This window comes from Larus michahellis, chromosome 15 (genome assembly GCF_964199755.1).
Source record: "Larus michahellis chromosome 15, bLarMic1.1, whole genome shotgun sequence".
Taxonomy (NCBI): domain Eukaryota; kingdom Metazoa; phylum Chordata; class Aves; order Charadriiformes; family Laridae; genus Larus; species Larus michahellis.
Genome location: NC_133910.1, coordinates 7,110,736 through 7,129,618, shown reverse-complemented (window position 1 = coordinate 7,129,618; position 18,883 = coordinate 7,110,736). Strand labels below are relative to the sequence as shown.

Below are 18,883 nucleotides of genomic sequence, written 5' to 3'. Positions count from 1 at the left end.
AACAGCTCCAGGGTCCATAGGACAGGCCTTTTCCCTCTACCTTCTCCCCATTTTAACAGGAATAAGCTCCAACAAAGCATATGTAAACGCACACTCATTTAACAAAGGGAGATGCATAAACTATAGAAAGTTGGAACCATTACATTTCAATAGTTTCTGCAGAGCTGCTAATGAAGTCTTTGCAACAAGTATTGCATTGTGTGTCTCCAGTAAAGCGAGACTAGAAAGTCAACTGGTCACGAGCGTCTTACCTTTGGCCCAAACAAGCCGGCAATCCCTGGAAATCCTGCCTCGCCAAAGTCTCCCTGCAAATAAAAGCAAAGACAAATACAATAGCAAAGAACAACAGTAAGTTCACGCTGAATGGCTGGTCACTCGAAGACGCGCCAAGAGTTCAGCAGCTTCAGAGAAAAAGAAATCCATTAGTATTCTTCAATCTAAGCAGGACTGATAAGAAAAAAGTATGAAGAAAATCTGGAGGAGGAATTACACAAACATCAGGCTAGAAGGAACTCCAGAAGATCTCATAGATCACTCATAGACTAAGCTTTTTTGCCCCCAAGACAATAGACATACCTACACTGTTTCTACCTGATGCTTGTCTAGCTTAGACCACAGTCAGCAGAAGGATGGAGAGCATCTACTCTGAGATTGATCTTGGAAGTTCATGCTGCAAAAAACCAGCCTCAAAACCCTTTAAAACAAGCTCTTATTTCTAATATCAACTGGACTGACCTACTAAAGGATAATTTCAAACTATGCTCATTCAAGCTGTCAAAAAAGTGCATGTTCCTACAACATAACCTCCCACTCAAACCCAGGAAAAGTTCGCATATCACCTAACTCTTTTCCTATTCAACCCTGCAGAGATTTTTTTTTTCTCAATTTCTTAAGAAAAAGTAATAATAAAATATTGGGAAGGCCATCAAGCTTGGGCTAGCACATAACATGCACTCTGAGAATAAAAAACCAGACTGAGTACTGTGTCCTTACAGGAACATCCTCATTTCACCACGTCTGAGATGTGCGTCCTTTGATATTTCTGGGCTTCTCAGATGTCAAAATGTGAAGTGATTCAATGTTAAAAAAAAAAGGGTCAGAAACATACACCAGATGATTCATCTACAGTCTTAGGAACATCAGAGATGGAAAAGGCTTGTTTGGACTCTCAGCAGGACTATGTGACCCATGCTGGATTGTACTTTATGGGATGTTTTACAATGCCTTGTTCAGCCCAGCTGTAAATGACTCAAGAGATGGGGTTTCCATCACCTCTAGTGCAAGGCCAGTCCAGAATCAGTCTAGAGACCTCACTGTTAGGAAGGTTTTCCTGCCACGACAGTGAGAAACTGCTTGGCAAGAAAGAGCTTGGTTGGACTCGGTGGAGCATTAAGAAACTTTCCAAGGATACAAATTGATTTTACTGCCCATTTATGGATCCTGGAAAGGAAAACTGCTACTAACGGAGGACTAAGGTCTTTCTTGTGTTAGAACCAACCAAGCCCTTTTTCTAGAGGAATTTCGGGCAAAAGTAAATGGGAAGACAGAAGGGTTTAAATGGCAGGGAGTCATCTCAGCTAAGGGGACCTGATCACTAGTTACGCAGCAAGGCAGGCAACGGCAATCCTGGGCAAATGAACCTGCCACTCGTGGACACAAGAAGGAAAATGATATTATTGTTATGTTGTTGGCTACTCCCCTTCAGCTTGAATACTGCCATCGCAGGGTTTTATATAAAATATACAAACGTATATTTTAATTGAGGTAGCTGGGGATAATAATCTTGTCCCTTGCTTTGTATTAGTCCTAATCTCTCTTTTCCTAATGCTAGTTTTATTTCTGTAGCCTAACTAGACCCTCTGATGGCGGTCATGTTCTTGGGATGCTCAGTCTGTCTTGGAAGAGGAACGGTTGCACAATGTCTGTGTGCGTCAGATGGCTGGAAATCCCACTGCTGCGAAGATGCTGAGCAGATAGAGGGTATATTAAAAGAGGTTTGAAAAGGTCCCTGCTTGGGGGTTTCTAAAAGAATCATAATAAGCAAATCTAAAGAATTTAAGTAGTTATACCCTTGTGAGACTCTGTGAGAACATCTTCTGGCCTAAAAAGCTCCCAGTTTAAATAGTTGAAATATTCTCAATATAGCCTCAGTCTGATAAAGCGTGACACATCTGCGCCAAACTGGGCAATCCCACCAGTACAACAAATCAGAGCAGTGAGGATCAGGAGCCTGCCTTAGACACAGGTGTGGGAATTTAACTTCTGCTTTGACCCAGGGCTCTCAGTGTTTCTCCCACAGTGTGCTCTGAACTTGCAGCTCTACTGCCCTCAAAACCGCACCGATGACCCTGCTCCTGCACCTCCTGCATGTCCCCGCAGAGCTACAGACCCTGCTTTGCACCTTTTGGGTGGCTTGGAGAGCATAGTTCAGCTCCTACACTGAGCACCTCCCGCAGGCTCTGTGCACCGCTCTCATAACAGCTCTCGTCGAAGACGCTGCTGAGGGCCGTGTGAGGTGGCTCTGTGGCCTGGCTGCCAGCACACACCATGGCCTCGTAACCACAGGCACGAGGATGACATGAACAGTCACGCTGTCTTGGGGACCGCAGGCGAGGATCGCAGAATCATAGAATGGTTAGAGCTGGAAGGGACCTTAAAGACCGTCTAGTTCCAACCCTCCTGCCATGGGCAAGGACACCTCCCACTAGACCAGGTTGCTCAAAGCCCCGTCCAACTGGCTTTGATTAAAAATCTGGATTAGACATCTCTGTGCACAAGCAAGCAGCAAAAAGCAGGGAAGTGTGCACGCTGGGGAGAGCTGTGCCGACGCTCCTGCACTCATGCACAAGGTGGTTATGGGTTCCCCTGTGAAAGACCCTCCCAGGGTTCACCCTGGTATCCCAGCCTGCAGATCTGCACCCTCTCCTGCAGGAGATAGCTCAGAGTCAGGTCTGCTCAGCTCCCTTCATCACTAACCGGCTGTCCTTTGGGTCCTGGATCACCAGGGCTCCCGGGAAGGCCCATTCCTCCTGATGATCCTCGCTTCCCTGTTTGGCCAGTCTGTCCAGGCAATCCTCTTTCACCCTAAAAATAACAGAATTCAAGTAATTCCAAATGACAGGAGCTAAATATAACAACGCTCAGCTGAAATAGCCATAGATGGAAAGCTGGAAAAAGAGTGGCTCATCGGGATAAGGAATGTGGTTTCATCAGGAGATGCCTCAGGTCTGCTGGGGCGGATTGTTGCAGGATGCACAGTGTGAGACCAGCGATGGGCATGGCTGCATCCCCTCCTGAGCGTCATGCAGAGCAGGAGCTTCAGCAGAGCTGCACTGCCTGCATCGGGGCTAAGGACAGCAAGGGGCTGAAATGTCTTCTGTTGGCACTTCCACACGTTGTCTGTCCTGCCCTGCAGTTTCTCACAATCTCTTCCCCCCAGCAGGCTAGCAATTGATGATTAATCCATCTAAAATGTTGAAGATGTGCCAAACTTCAATCCAGAGGCTGAAAAGCCAACATTTTCCTCAGCACCAACTCCGTAACTTAAGGACAAGAGAGGAGCTTCTGAGACCCAGCACCACAATTTGCTCCCCACCTTTGCCAAGGACCAGGAGCAGCACAAGCTCCAGGTACTCAGTCTGGGACAGACTGGGAGAGAGGAGCAAAGGCGGCGAGAGCCTAGGGTGGTTGAGCAGCTGGAAAAGGGGCAACAAATTTCCCTGGAGCCAGGGTATGAGTCTGTCAACGACACAAGGGTCTTTCAGTCATTTCTGCTAACAGCCTGTTATTCTACCCAAGGCAGCTGGAGGGCAGCAAGTGACAGTTTAAGAGTGATGTGTTATGGGAGGCATAATTTAAATCAGACCTGATAGCCTCTGCAAACCCAGCTGGAGTCTTCCTATTTACAGAGTCTTTCTACAAACAGTGGAATTGCTGTTGATCCAGTTTAGGTCCTGTGGTCAGCCTGGACCAGGAAGAAACCCCAAGGTCACTAAAGCAGCTTGTCCCTGCTTCCACCCAGAGAGTGTCCAAGCCCATACTGGTTCCAGCCGTTCCAATCCAGTAAATATACGCTAAAGAACGAGCCACACAAATTTCCCTTCAGCAGTTCAGGCCTTGCAGGGCAGCAGCTAGAGGACGTCCAAATTTCCCAAGGAGTTGTCCATCCTGGACATCCTACAGGCAGGCTGTAGCAGTTCCTTTGCAGCTTCTCCAAGGCCATGTTTTTTTAGCCAGGTTTCTAACAAAAGAAGGCTAAAGTGTTCACAGTGTGGGTATGTGTATCTGTAGGCTCCTGAGTTCAGTGAACTTTGACGAAGGAAGAAAGGTCTCTGGGACATTCAGCTGCTGTGAACATCATGAAAATGGATGGATGGATGGATGGGTGGATGGATGGGTGGATGGATACATGGATGATGAGAAAGATCTACTGAGCCTCTAGCTAAGTGAAAGATGGCAGAAAGAGTTAAGACTTTATTCAACCTTGGAGAATCCAAGCTCTAGAGACAACAGGCTCACAGACTAGCAGTATCTTAGGGAGTCAGAAACTCACCTTGAATCCTGGTGGTCCTTGTGCCCCGGGGAGTCCCGGTATGCCAGGGTTCCCTCTTTTGCCTGACATCCCTGTCACACCTTCTTCCCCATCATCACCCTGCTCTCCCTAGAAAAGAAACCCAGAAGAGGTTATGAAACAAGATGCTCTTTCCACCTCTGCACAGCTTCTGGGGGGACAGGGGAGTGGTGGGATTCTGCCCTCAGCAAGCACTGTGCATCTGGGCATGGGTGGATTAGGAGAGATGTATGTAGAAGTCTGTGCACACAAGTACCTGTCACGCTAGAAACACCAATTTATTTACAGACTTGGATGTGCAAAGGCAGCTGCTGCCTTTATGTGCATGTGAGATATGAAGAGGAGCATATGATCCACTCTGGGTACATGTAAACTGGCCTACATCCGTTTCTCCTGTGCTACCTTTTGGTTTTCCAGCTCCTAAGCGGCATTCGCTATCGGCGCTATAAGGTTACAATTGCAAACTCACCAGCATCCCAGGCACACCATCTTTCCCAGGCACTCCGTCCACTCCAGGGGCACCCTCTTGACCCTGCCGTCCCACCACTCCTCGAGGACCTGGTAGCCCAAGGATGCCCTAAAATCACACAGGTGTTAGTAATGGAGCTCCAGGACCGCATTTGCTGGGGCAGAATATTGAATTTTTACCTACCGGTGAGCCTCTGCTCCCTGCATTGCCCCGTGCTCCTTGCTTTCCTTTTTGACCCTGCAAGTAAAAAAAGAGACATCTAAAATTGCAGCAGTTCCAGCACAACTCCACTTGGGAGCCTGACTTCAGGGTGTGCTTTTGGATAATGGCTAGAAAGAGTTTTATAAAAAGGAGATTTATAAAGTCAGTTGCTCCAACGCTGGGGAATGAACTGCTCTTTGGTTTTATTACAAGCGATTCTTCGTATGTCTTGAGAGTTCTAGGGCAGGAATGAATAGCTAGAAGGCAAGGACCTACATTTTTCCTAATACAGAGCAGATGAGGACAAATAAAGCAGGATGAACTTGAAGGAGGACTCAGCGCACTGGCAAACATTAGAACAAGATGCTTAAAACCTGCGTCCTCTGTCAATTCACTGACAGCACAGTGCCGACCCACGGACCCAGCAAGTCTTCCGCAGTGCATTCAGTAAGAGCTTTTCTCTGCGAGGTAGCTCCCTCTATTTTGGAAAGTTAATGGAAATGAAAAGGGTACCTTGTGTCTAAAATTTGCAATGCTGCTTTGTGAATAAAGGCATAAAAGAAATACTCCTGAGGTTTATTAGCTGTAAAAAGGATTAATTTCTGCAGAATGAATGGAAAACTCAGCCTCATCACCTTCACTAGGGCTCTCTTAGTGAGGTCATGTACTAAAGCACTTTTAAATTGAAGCACTGCATTTTCTGTGCATTGTTTCTCCATCTGCAGAGGACCAGGCAGGCCAGCTACATGAAAGAAATACTCCTGGGGGTGCTTTCTCTGCTATTCATTAGACCCAAAGGCAGTTCCAGATTGTCCATCGATGGGTAGAGTTTATTTATCTTATCGCCTGGTACACTTTTTGCCAAGAACACCTACTGTAGGTTAAACTATCTTCTGGCATTACCCCAACAGGGTCAGATTAAAAATCCCGACATCTGCCAAAAGGGAGCAGGAATTTGCTGACTATTGAGGTCACATACTTATGTTTTAGCAAATAAAGTCCCTGATCTGTGAGAATAATTAGCAAGCTGTCATTATAGCCAGATGTGGAGGTAGGAGTAGGTATGAGGTACCCCAATGAACCTTGAAGGACCCATGTGTGTTGTTTTATAGCTCAATAAGGGCAAGAAGTTAGAGAGACTCTTCCAAGAAACGTAAGAACTGCATGGATAAAGGGACTCCAAATCTGGAAGGTTTCAAGCCAGAAAAGTTTATGGTTCAAGTGAAAAAGAGAGACACTTGCCTGGCTCAGACCTCCTTAGGGACAGACGAGCCAGCTGTGGCTGGAGACACCACAAACAGGGGTATGGGAAAGAGACACAACCCATGGGAATGACTAAAGACCTGCCCAAGATTCACCCATCGTGCTGGAGCTGTAATTGTCTTGATCTTCTCCAGCTCCACAAAGCTAACAAACCATTGGGCTTGGACACTCAAATACATGTTTACAGCCCTCCCACTAGGTTCTCCACAGTCTTTCAAGGCATAGACCCTAGGCCAAATCACACATGCTGGGGAAAAATATGAAAGGCCTCATAATTAGACATTTTTTTTAAACTTGGGACACTATAAATCCACCCTGCTGAAACCTACCACATCACCTTTGGATCCCTTTGCTCCTGTCTGGCCCGGTGGTCCAGGATTCCCCTACAAAACATAAGCAAGGAAAATCTGCTTGAAATTCTCTTCTGGCACTATCTTGCATGAAGTATAAAGAACAGCATTTTTTTGTGGCCTAACAGCGCTTCTTCAGCTTGTTTCCAAGCCACGTGTTTCTAATGGCTCTTTACTAAAGCCAATCCAAAGCTCCCGGTTCCATCTGAAACACTGACATCTGAGGGGATACCACCCCTCAGAATAAACTACATCCACTGGGGAATGCAGCAGCTCTACCCATTTCTAGGGCATATGACAGAGCACTAAGATTTTACCCCAAAACAGAATCTGTTGTTCTTCCCAGCAGCCCTACAAAGAATGGGAACTGGTTCACCCTTATTTCCCAATAAACTACATTTAATGTGCTACTGCACTCACAGTTGCAATAGTCACATATGTAAATTAGACACCGTCATATATAGGCAAGGGAATAAAAAGTCCTTCCCTTAAATTTGGATTTAATTTAGTCTGTCATAAATGCACTGGTTTGAGAGGAAACACCATGCAGGCGGAATAATATGGTCTCACCTCACAATGGACCAGCTCTCACCAGTGGCATCCCAAATGTATCATTTCCAAGCAGACCTTTCCACTGTCATTGTCACCTTGCACTGTCCATCTCCTAAGCTTTCTAGTCCTTCCTGGATCATTCAGAAAAGATGGTTCTGGAGACAGTTTTTGGGAGTGGTCCCTGTTCTGTCACCCATTTATTGGCCTCAACATGTGACCCAAAATGCCCATTCTATAGGTCTGGCTTACGGAAACGCACACGTTGCATTTCACAGCTCACCACACGTTCCTTACTGCAGCCCTTCCTACTTTCCTTCCTTTTTGCATCTGTTTTTCACATGCCTGGGACATTGGGTAGCTTACAATAAAGCAGCATCTCTTACAGGTAAGCCTTGCTGTCCAGGTTTTCCTCTTTCTCCATCAAGCCCTTCTTGACCCTTAAATAAAAAACAGAGAGGGAACACGTGTTTGTTCTTGGGTATTTTTGTAGCAATGGGAAACAAAAATGGGTGTAACATGCTGTATGGGGCAGGAGAAGATATACATTCTGCTGATACAGAAATGTTGAAGCTTGCGGGTGGTGTACACAGTCCCATGGGTATGCATTGGAAAGAAACAGCTAAGAGGAACTGCTAATCACCATCTAAGCAATAAAGAAGGCTTTCTAATGCGCCCCTAAATACACACAGCATTAACGCAAATGAACAGTTGGGGACTGCTGTCCTACAACAATAAGGCGGCAGCACTCCTACCCTGGTGAATTCACTCTTCTGTACATTACTGTAATGGGCTGCTCTGACCAGCTGCTTTTGGATGGAGGTAAGACTTAATCCATAGAGCCTCTGCAGATCAACACCAATCAGCTGGAGATGTCCTGCAAAGAGGGTGTCAGGAGCACAGGGGAATCACTCATAACCCTGGTCATCTTCTGAGAGAAATCCTGATAAGATTTGGGAAGCTTCCAATCCTCCAAGTTTAAAAGAGGTCTTCCCATGAAGGAGTCTACAGCCATGGGAAAAATCAGTCTTGCATTTTGTCCAGCAATGACATGGTCTTTCTTGTACGCATCTTCCTCAGGGTATTTCCTTGATCATCACAAATACCTCTAATGAGATGGTCCTGCTCATTCATTCAGTTTAGGGTGCTCAGGCAGGAGCACTGTGAGATGCTGACCTGCAGGACCTACGTTTGCCTTCAGCAAAGTTTTTATTACCTTAGGTAAATGTATCTGAATTGTTCCTCATTTGAAACACACCCATGTGTGTTGACCACACACAACAGTGGGTTTTGAATTGTAACTACTGGGCAAAGGGTAGACCTTCTGTGGGCTGATGCAGATTGGAAGCATTTCCTCAAGACAAACGTTTCTGAATCATGTTATTTGGAACAAGACTCACAGGATAACCAGGGTCTCCAGGTTCTCCTCGATCACCTCTGTCACCAACGGGGCCCTACAACAACACAACAAAGACTTAAGGTGGATGTAAGCAATCTGTCATCTGCAATATCTCGATGGCTTGTGCATGTTCTACAAGTAAGGAAGAAACCCGACTATTCCACCTGCAAAAATCAGGCCAGGATTGATTTGAGAAGGGATTTAACATCTTACTCTGTCTCCAGGTGGTCCCTGTGGGCCTTCTACCTTCCCGTCATCACCTTGTTCTCCCTGTGAATAAAAATGCTGGTATTAATAGACAGCAGATCATATGGCAGATGCTTCTGTACAGACCCCATCCAGTCCTCCCATATCATGGGCTCCTAAGTAAAAGCCACTGTTGAATTTACTAATTTTTTTTCATTCAAAGAAAGTCTAAATGATCTTTTTGTTTGTTTCACAACCTGGAATACACTGAGGCCTGGTTTCTTTGGTGGTTGTTTCTGCCCGGTCTAACTCTCCTCCCTACCCAACCAGGTGCAATGAGTTATTTTCAACAGTTCCTAGAACTAAGCAAGAAGTGAGTAATTAGGACAACATGGGAAGTAGTTCTCTGCCTATGAATTTTATTGCTGACAGTCAAACCAAGTTCTTTAATCCAGCATTTCCCCACCCTGGCTGAGTGCTGCTTGGGCTGTCAGGGGAACACGGGTGGTCTGGGAGGGCTCCCTGGTTGCGTGCCACCATTGTGGCCTTGTCTCACAATTGATCAGGTGAGAGGGTCAGCCCCTTACACACTTGCTGCGTGAGCAGCTCCACTCATTGGTGGGATGCTCCCCAGCAAGGGCTCAGAGCTCATGGTTTGGCTGGTAGATAACATCACCCGGACTATTTATAACTGAGGTCTCTCTGAAACATCCATAGAGAAATCCCTCAAGACCTAACGCAGACACTGCCTCTTTAAATTCAGCTGTACAAGTCACTTGGGGTCACGGTGTCCTATTTTCTCTGGAGTCTAGTTCAGGGATGGCTGTTTCTTTTCTCCCTATAGAAGATAGCTACCTTCCAGCTCCTCCAGTTTTTGGCTACTTCATATCACAGAGTCTCTGTCACTCTGGTTCCTTAGGATGAACATGTCTCAGAGCTCCTTTGATGTTGCAACTATTGGAGAGAAGAAGTCTGGGTGGGGGTTCTGGCACAGTGGAGCTGCTGTGTTTGGCCTGCTTGAGGTGCTCCTAGAGCCTTGAACATCCAAATATCCGTAGCTATGCAGAGCCAAGTTTTCCACAGACTTCTGCAATTCTCAGTAGTTGCATCAGCCCTTTCTGGTGTATTTATGAGTGTCTTTGACTTTCTGGGCTACTCTCATCTTCTCTTTGAGTTGCAGCTGCTGATGGTAAGGGTGCTTGTGCAATTCCTCAGTGATCCTGCTTCTGGGAGAAGCCATTTGGAGTGCTTTGCTTGTATGTGATATTTGGTAATGACACATCTGGAGCAGTGAATAACCCTCAGTGAAAAAATTCAGACAGTGGAACCAATAGCTTCTTTTCTGTAAGAACGGGGTCGTGGTTTGGAATCAGGGCTGTGCCACTGCTAAGAGAGGACAGGCTGACCCACACGGGCTTCGCATGGGCTGAGCACCAGCATTGACATTTACAGCTTGGTAGAATGAGGCTCAAGATTTGGTAAAATCTCTTGCAGTTGACCTCAAGAGGTAGCAAAGAGCGCAGTGCATATCCCTCTATTACACGCTTGATGACAGCGGCGTTTTCTTTCTCTGCTGCTGTGAAGTTTGTTGGATGAATGTTGCCAGGATTTCGTATGTACTGACAGGTTATGTTACACTGTCCTTAAGTGATTGTGTGCTGGGTGGTGAACTCTGGCATACTTGTCTGGGGTTTTGGGGGGGTTATCATGGTAGAAGAAATATATAGGGAGAAGCTGTGCCAGGACGGCTTGAGAATATAGTACTGAGTGATATGGACGGAGAAATTTGGGTGGCAGACAGAAAGGAAAATAATGCCTAGCAGGCTTTGCCAACAGTTTCCAGCGCTGCTGTACTTGCTGGTTGAAGTTAGCAGCAGAACACCTGGCAACTGCCTTGATTTCTAGGCACTATCAAAGGAATGTAGGATAGAAGGGAAACAAAGCCACCTTTTCTCAAGTCTCAGGAAAAAAACCAAACCCCAATATACGTGTTACTATGCAGAAGTCTTGGCACCGATTGCTTCTGCTCAAACAGGATGTGAACACCTCGCCATTTCGGAGATGAGATGAGCGTGATGAACTCAAGGAAAGCTCATAATTCTGGGGACTCTTGAAGAGCACCAAGACCCACAGACTTTCTCCCTAAAGCTGAGTTGTGGCTTTGTGTCCCCTTGAGTCTAATTCCCACCTTGTCCTTTGTCTTCTGACTAAGAAAATCCTGCAGGACTGGTCAGCTCTAGGACTGCGAGTCTGAGCTCCTCCAGGACTTCCTGATGCCTCAGCTGCTCAAGAGGGAGATGAAAGCTCTGCGCTAATTCTTTGGAAAGTTGCAGTGAAAAAAAGTTAGAGTAAAGGGCAGCAAAGTAAACATGTTGGGATACAAATGGAAAATGCATGGAGAAGAAGGGAAGTCTTGTTGTTGTTGGCTCCTGTCCCAAAGTGAGATACACCAGTTTGTAATTTTTAAAAGGATCCCATCTGGACTGCTTTAAGCAGCTGCCAAGTGCAGGCGTCTGCTCTGAGCAAGGCCTCTTTGAGGAGCTGTAAATGTATTAAATGTGGCGGAGTAGCTTGCTGGTATGGCACAAGGGAGCTGGATTCCACAGTAATGCCTCTCACCAAGCCGCTTTCTTCTCTGGAAAAGGGAGGACCTTCCCCACCATTATATATCCTCCTTCTTCAGCACAGCTATGTTTACCACATTGTTTAAAGCTCACAGAGCAGTCATGGTTGCATTTTCATTTCCTCTTCATTTCTCAGATTCAGACTTCCATTTTCATGTTCGCACGTGTGTGTGAGGTTACAGATGTCCAGAGGGCAGGAATCTGTCCGTCCTTAGGCTGGGATCCAGGCAACTCTTAGGAGATAAGAAGGAAGGATGGATAAGAAAACTTAGATGCAAGACTTCTGTGGAGCACCTGGATGCTTCAGGACATGGTGCTGGAGGCTCAGCATACGATGCTGGGCTCTCCTCATTCAACTGGAGCTGCTCCCAGGCAAGGTGCCAGCAGATCTGCTGACCTTCGGGGAAGATGTGAGTGAGATCCGGCTGTCAATGGTCATTAGCAGATCTGACTGTTCTCACCAGGATGCATTAGATGCTTTGGTGTCTTCGTCAGGCTTCAGCTTGGATACTTGCATGTAGAATCCATTTTATCATCCCTGGTTAAGGTATTTCATAGCGTTACTGTGATCTGCTAACACAAGATCCACGTTACCTCTGAGAAAGTGCTCTTTTAGTGCCCATTTGCAGAAGAATATTTTGTTGGTGAAGGGGAGAGTGCTTCACTGAACACTTCAGATTAATCATTTGGGGACCATTTACTACTGAAATGATGGGAGCTTTCAAGAAGATGGCAACTTTCAATGTTTTAAAATAAAGCAGCAGTCATAATTGAAAAAAGAGAGATACCTATCTACACCTCTCTGACTCCTGCTGTAAAGGCAATGGCTGATTTTGCTTTTGTTAATCACAACTCACAACTTTTTGCCAGGGTACTCAAGTTTCAGCAGTGGGACTGAGAAAACTCCGGCCAGGCTCTCAACTGACAATGTGCTCCGTTGTGAGCTCTCACGTTATTATCCTGGGCTGGTTGTGCCTGGCTAACACTTGCCACTTCCCACACGGCCACTCAGCAGGATACACCAAAGGAGTAATGCTACTGAAGTCTGGAGGAGCATGAGAGGCAGCTCGGGAAAGGGACGGGGCGGCGTTAGAAAGGTTGGGGGTGGAGAGGAAATTCAGCAAGGCAGCGATGGAGATGTGGGGCGGCAGGAACATCCCCAGCTGTTCCTGTGCCATGGATGTGTTTCAGCAGCAGCAAACGAGAGAAAAAGCAGCATGACCATTGTTCATCCCTCAAGCAAAATTTCTGAGGCACGCGAATATGAAACACAAGAGTTCACCCTGCCCCACTGACTCCTGGCCACCAGCACAGAGATTCACGGCTGCACCAGGAGTCTTCTGGCAGAGCTTGGAGAGCAGCATGAACTGGGTGTCCTGACACCCAGGAGCTCGAGCTGAAAGGACACGTTAAAAGCCCCAGCAAAGACCTTGGTGTCCCTGCCCAGGGCAGGGGGGTTGGAACTAGATGATCTTTAAGGTCCCTTCCAACTCTAACCGTTCTATGATTCTATGATCTCCGTCCCACAAACTTTTATAACCAACGAAGCTCCTGCTTGCCCACATAATCTGCAATCACATCTCTGCGCAGAGGGAATGCCGAAAGCTCTCTCGGTGATGGGAGGGGTAGAAAATGAGCGAACAGAGTTCACGCATCTGTCACCTTCATGGGGACCCCAGGACTGACCAGTCCCAATTACCACCACTTCCCTTCCCACAGGGAGGGAGGGAGGGAGCATCGCTGCAGCTCCTGAGGGCACGTGAGGGGCTCCAGCGGCACTGCGCGCACAGCCAACGCCAGCTGGGCCGGCCTCGCAGCGCCGAGCAGCCAGCTCCGCCGACAGGAAACCATTAAAGCGTGAGTCACTTCTCCAGCCTGAACTGGTTACGGCCGTGCTGACTCAGCAAAAGGGGAAAAAACACAAGGGGAACGCCGCCGTGGAAAGAGGGCTCTGACTCAGGGCAGCTGCGGCGAGGGAGCGCGGTGGAGGGGTGGGGGGGGACGAGCGAGGTAAGGGGGCGGCAGGCGATGAGGAAAATAGAGCAAAGGCGATGGAGAGGAGACCAGTTCTGCCTCGCTTACAACATGCTGTCAGCTGATTTAAGCACAGACGGGCAGCCTGCTGAAGGTCAGCTGGTTTGTGCAGGGTGGTATTCTGACTTGGTCACAGAAAACTATTAGTCTGATTTCTTTTGGCTTGGGGATTGAGCAGAATTTCTGTGGATGCAGGAAAAACGTGTCCCCCCAGAACGTATGCCAGCTGGCTCAGCCACCAGCGCACGGGCACGTGGTGTCTGAAAGCATGTGCTAACGGCACGGGTGTCCCAGCGCTGATTTGCAGAAGCAAAGTAGGTGGCCGTGCTGTAGAGGAGGCAGCTCTGCTGCAGGTAGAGGAGGAGAGCACGGGTGCATGGGTGTTATGGCAGCGGGGCAATTGTCTCTACATCAGCCCAGCTTCCATGCTGATGGAAGACAAGATGGCTAAAGCCCGTGAACTTACCTTTTCCCCCTTTGGCCCTGGTGGTCCAATTGGCCCTGGTGGTCCTGCGTGTCCCTGTGGAGAGCAGACAGCATGGGAGGAGACAGGAAGGGGCTGTTTGACTGAAGGTTCTCCCTAGTTTCCTGCCAGATCTCACGAGCCCTGTGTTGTGCATCCCAGCTTTGAAAGGACACACAGGTCATGGCAGAGATGCACCAAATGTATCTGGAGAAGTCATGATGGTGCAAACAGAGACCACAGAAAGAACTAAACTGAACTCAAGATCAGAAATAAATCATAGTTTAAGAACGATTTTGCATCCTGGAGTGGCAGTTTTGTTGCATTTGAGAGCAGATAGAAGCTGGAGGATGAAAATAAAATCCTTACCTGGTAACCCTTCAAGCCAGGTTCCCCCTGAGCACCCATCCTTCCTGGAGCACCCTGGAGAGGCAAGCACAGAAAGCACCATGAGAGTAGCCCATGGGTATTACCCCACAAGAAAAAGATGCACGGGGCTATGCAAAGCAACGCTCAGCACCACATGGCAGTGTGGCCACCCGTTCTCCTGGCCACCAGTGAGCTTTGCTGCAGCTATCTGAAATGCTCTTGCTTGGCTTTAATCTGTTACACGTGGGGAGTGATGCTCAGAGTCCAGTCTATGTCTTTGCCACCCTATAGCAATAGGTGCCCCACCTCATTCAGATTTGCTACCAGAAATAACTGCATAGTGTGTGCCCTTCGTCTGCCCTTCTGGACGTCTTTATATCCAAATTAGCTCTTTGTGCTAGGAAGTCCACCACAGCAAGACCATTCTCATGCATGACCTAATCCTAAACTATTGGGAGGAAACATTTCAGTGTGGGTTATGAGGCCAAGAAAGGAGTTTTCTCGCTTGCGATGAGGGCACTGGAAGAGCTGTTTATTGCATCTTTAGCAGACTGAACAGAAGGGTTTAAATCAGATCATCAGATTATAGTGAAGTGCAAACTTTCCATATAATCCCATTTACCGTGGAAAAAGCCCTTTCCACAAGACAAAGACGTGTTCAGTCCAATACACCGCTGCTCAGATACTGCTTTGCTTCCTTGTGAAATGAGCCATGGAGGCTTTACCAAAGAATATGAAGGGAGGATATATGGGGAGGCCATAATTTTTAGTGCAGGAAAACACTATCAGTGGAACCGTTACTTCATCGCTCATTTGCTACTGTTCCGAAACTTCACTGCGATTCCCGTTCATAAATAACTCCTGCTTTTTCACTAAGTTGTACCAAATGTAGTGCAAGAAGTTTCCTTACCAGCCTGCAATGCACGAGGAAGTGCTTATTACTTACCACTCCTGTCCCAATGCATTTTTCTCATATGCCTAAAGCAAATGAACTTTCTTCCCTCTCTACCGTACTGTTGTTGTTCTCTCTGAAAGCCTCACCTTCAGTCCGCAACTCAAACCCTTTCCCATGCTATATTTCTTCTTGCTGCAACTGTTTTAGATAAGCAGATCAAGAGTGGGTGTAGAAACAGGGCAGAAGTCCAAGGCAGAGTTCCTTATAACAACACAGTTTGACTTGGAAGCAGCTCTTGCCATGAGTGTGCAGTCTCAAAGGGAAAGATCTTAGCAAAAAATAGCTTATCAGCTCACTCCCTTCTCAAAAAAAACCAAACCCAATATTTCAGCCTATCTGGGGAGTTGTGAAGAACTGCCACAATGCAACGTAAGCCGGGTTCACAGGGCACCAACACAACCACCACAGTGGAGTCTCTCCTGTGCTGCTCAGAGCTGTTTTAGCCAATTAAACCCATCTAACATCACTTCCCTTTCTCTGCTCTGAAGCCTCTGCTGGACTCTCTGCTTCATTCAGGCCTGTGCCCACCTCTGCTAGTCGTGTTTCTGCGTGTTGTGTTCAACCATTTACAGAGCTCTTCTCACCATAGGTCCCAGGGTACCTCGGGATCCTTTAGGGCCTTGGTTCCCCTTCGGCCCCTCCTTCCCTGGAGATCCAGTCTCGCCGAGCTGCCCCTGGTAGCCCTTGCTGCCCTGCAGAGCAAAAGCACTGACGTTAATGTAGGACAAAACTGCTTCTACAGATAAATGTCAAAGATGAACAAAGAAAGAGAGATCCAGAGGAGGAGACGTTATCAACGGGAGATGTTCCTACCTTCTGGCCAGGCTTGCCCTTTTCCCCTTGTTTTCCTGGTTTCCCTTCTGGTCCCTAGGAAAGCAAAAAAAACTGTTGGAATGGGAAAGCAAAGAAATCCCATCCCAACCAGCCACTCCCAGGCCACTTCCCTGGTACAGGCAACCCTGACAGTGTCCTCACCCATCCTGTCCTATTCCCATGGGAGCCAACAAGAGACTTGGAAGTCATGAAGTTAACGCCAGAATTCACAGGTAGTGCAGCTGGAGCATGGCTGAGTTGGTTCTTGAGCTGCTCCAACACATGGAGAAGGAAATCTCATTGCTTAAAGGTGGAAAGATCTCTGTGCCCAGTTGACTATAGGACAACATGGCTGAAAGGTGATATTTTTCATCTTCAGATCACATTTCAAAAACCAGGCGAGTGATAGAAAACTGCCATCTGATGTGCCCATCTGTCCTCAAGGATGAACAAGAGGGATCTCAGAAGTGCTCCTTGAAGACAGCACCCATTGAACTGAAAAATGGTACCTACCCAGCCACGGCGACAGAAAGGGCTGAAATGTGGGAAACACGTTTACCCTGCCCCCGCCCCCGAAATGTTTCCACTGGTCTGCAGACAGAGCTGCCATCTCTGCACTGCTGAGGTACACAGTTGTATCTTTTACCATCAACTATAGCACTGAACTGGGTATCAGTACTTTTCCTCTGGTTTCAGGATACCAGCAGTGGAACCCTTGCCTCAACAGCAATTCTCCTTATTTTTACCTTGTAAAAACAGGCAGCAGTTTAATTTTCCGCCTACCTGCCACGCACAGCTTTCTGCTCGCTGTGCAAAAACCTTCCCTCTATTTGTCGTATTATCGCTGCAACACACAACACATCAAACTGCCAATATAAGGAGCAGGCATCTAGGAATGGAGTGGGATGCAAAGCGTCAAGCGGGAGCCACAGCGACGAGGGACAGAAATGCTGGCCTGCTTTGTGCACCGAGGGGGGGTACCTCGCACGCAGCAGGACTGCCACCCTTCCTTGCACCCACACAGCAGAAATTAGCTGTGATGAGCAACTAAGTACAGCACGCTCTCCTTAGGGAGCCCAGGGAGCTCATTTTTTCAGTGTTTGACCCCGTTGGCTGCAAGGCAGGCAACATATTTTGGATCTGACAGAAAGAAGCAAAAGTATCACTGAAGAAAATAATTCATGCTTTTTGGCAGTTGCGACAAACTTTTCAACAGCATCTACGCGCCCGCACAGCATCTCTCCCTGCCAGTTAAGAAGGTATAATTTTCACCACCGTTGAGGCTGCAGAAAAGTATCAGTCTCAGCTGAACAAAAGGAACTTATAAAGCTAGCCGTATCGGAGGGTTTTCACTCTGATCTGAAACATGGGCCTCCCAAGTGCCTGCTCTTAACACAAAGGAGCGATTCAGACTACGTACAGCCCTAAAGAATTGTGCCAGTTCTTCACTGCCCCAAAGGGAATGGCTCCATTTTACCCAAGACAAGCATTTCAAGAGCCCACCTTGCCAACGCCGTTAGAGCTTCACAAAGGACAGGTCCCCGCCGAGGAGTGCACAGCTCCTGTTCTGTTGTCTCTTCCATACAGCTTGAGGTTTTTGGTTGCTATTTTTTGCTGCCCCTTTCCAAGAGATCACTCTTGGCATCATTTTCCCACAGACGCTGAGCAGCCGCAATACGCGATGAATTGAGGGTGCCAAGCCTCCAGCATCACCCATGTGATTTACGCTTTTGACAGGAGCACACAGAAATCCTCACTGATGAAAGCATCAGCCTGGGAAATGGCCATCCCCATCCAGCTCTGCAGGTAGCTCACCCATGGACCTGGTACCACGTCCCTTGACTTCTCCACTTACTGGTTGTGATGCGTGTAGTGAAGCAGCAACGATGCTCACGGGGTCTGTTCTGCAGTGATACCCTGATGCTTAGTGGCTTGAAAATTTGGAGAGCAAATAGTGGAATCACTCACCAAAGTTTACTGTCAAAACAAGACATGAACAAATAAAGACACAACTAGGATTTCTAATTAGTTGCATAGTGGTTTTCCATCAGTATCCCTAGACTATGCACCAAGATCTTTTGGAAGCACGGGAGAAAGCCTGTTTTAAACTAAATCTGTTCCTGGCCCCAGTGATGGCCAAGCCCTTGATCTTCTCCAGCAGAGTTGTTTTGCGCACTCAGATGTGCTCCTGAATTGCTGTGCTGTAGCAGCTCTTGAAACAAATACTTGCATGTTACGGTTCCATCCCTGGGATGAGGATGCCTTGCTCTGTCTGTAAAAAACGCAGACACCAGTGCATTGATGAGATGTACCCTCTTATCATTGTGCAGAGAAGATGGACCCCGTTCCCAGGGGAGGTCACGGGGATCTCACAGCTAATTCAGAAGAGTTTGAAGTGCAGCCTGGTTCCCCTCACCTGGATACATCTCCCATGGAAGCAAAGACTGAAACTTGCTTCTACCCTGCACTGGGAAATGTCTTTGCTTTTTGAGAAGAAAGGTTCAGGCCTTCATCTGAGAAAGAAAATTTCCACACCGCTCCTAAAATCCGGCAGCATTCAAGTTCATGCTTGCACCCGCAATCATGAAGTACAGGTATAGGGTTAGAGTCATCTGAGAGAGGGAAAAACCAGAAGCAT

At 47.4% G+C, this 18,883-nt stretch overlaps 1 protein-coding gene across 1 annotated transcript in view; it reads right to left on the bottom strand.

Annotated features, from left to right (window-relative positions):
• COL27A1 (collagen type XXVII alpha 1 chain) overlaps nt 1-18,883 on the bottom strand; it is a 163,260-nt gene that overhangs the window by 8,712 nt on the left and 135,665 nt on the right. The window contains exons 38-50 of the mRNA XM_074608623.1: nt 16,246-16,299; nt 16,017-16,124; nt 14,478-14,531; nt 14,112-14,165; nt 9,015-9,071; nt 8,803-8,856; nt 7,789-7,842; nt 6,833-6,886; nt 5,223-5,276; nt 5,040-5,147; nt 4,553-4,660; nt 2,977-3,084; nt 252-305 (exon numbers count right to left, since the gene is read on the bottom strand). Of these exons, the coding sequence (XP_074464724.1) occupies nt 252-305; nt 2,977-3,084; nt 4,553-4,660; nt 5,040-5,147; nt 5,223-5,276; nt 6,833-6,886; nt 7,789-7,842; nt 8,803-8,856; nt 9,015-9,071; nt 14,112-14,165; nt 14,478-14,531; nt 16,017-16,124; nt 16,246-16,299 (921 nt within the window). The remainder of the gene's footprint in view (nt 1-251; nt 306-2,976; nt 3,085-4,552; nt 4,661-5,039; nt 5,148-5,222; nt 5,277-6,832; nt 6,887-7,788; nt 7,843-8,802; nt 8,857-9,014; nt 9,072-14,111; nt 14,166-14,477; nt 14,532-16,016; nt 16,125-16,245; nt 16,300-18,883) is intronic.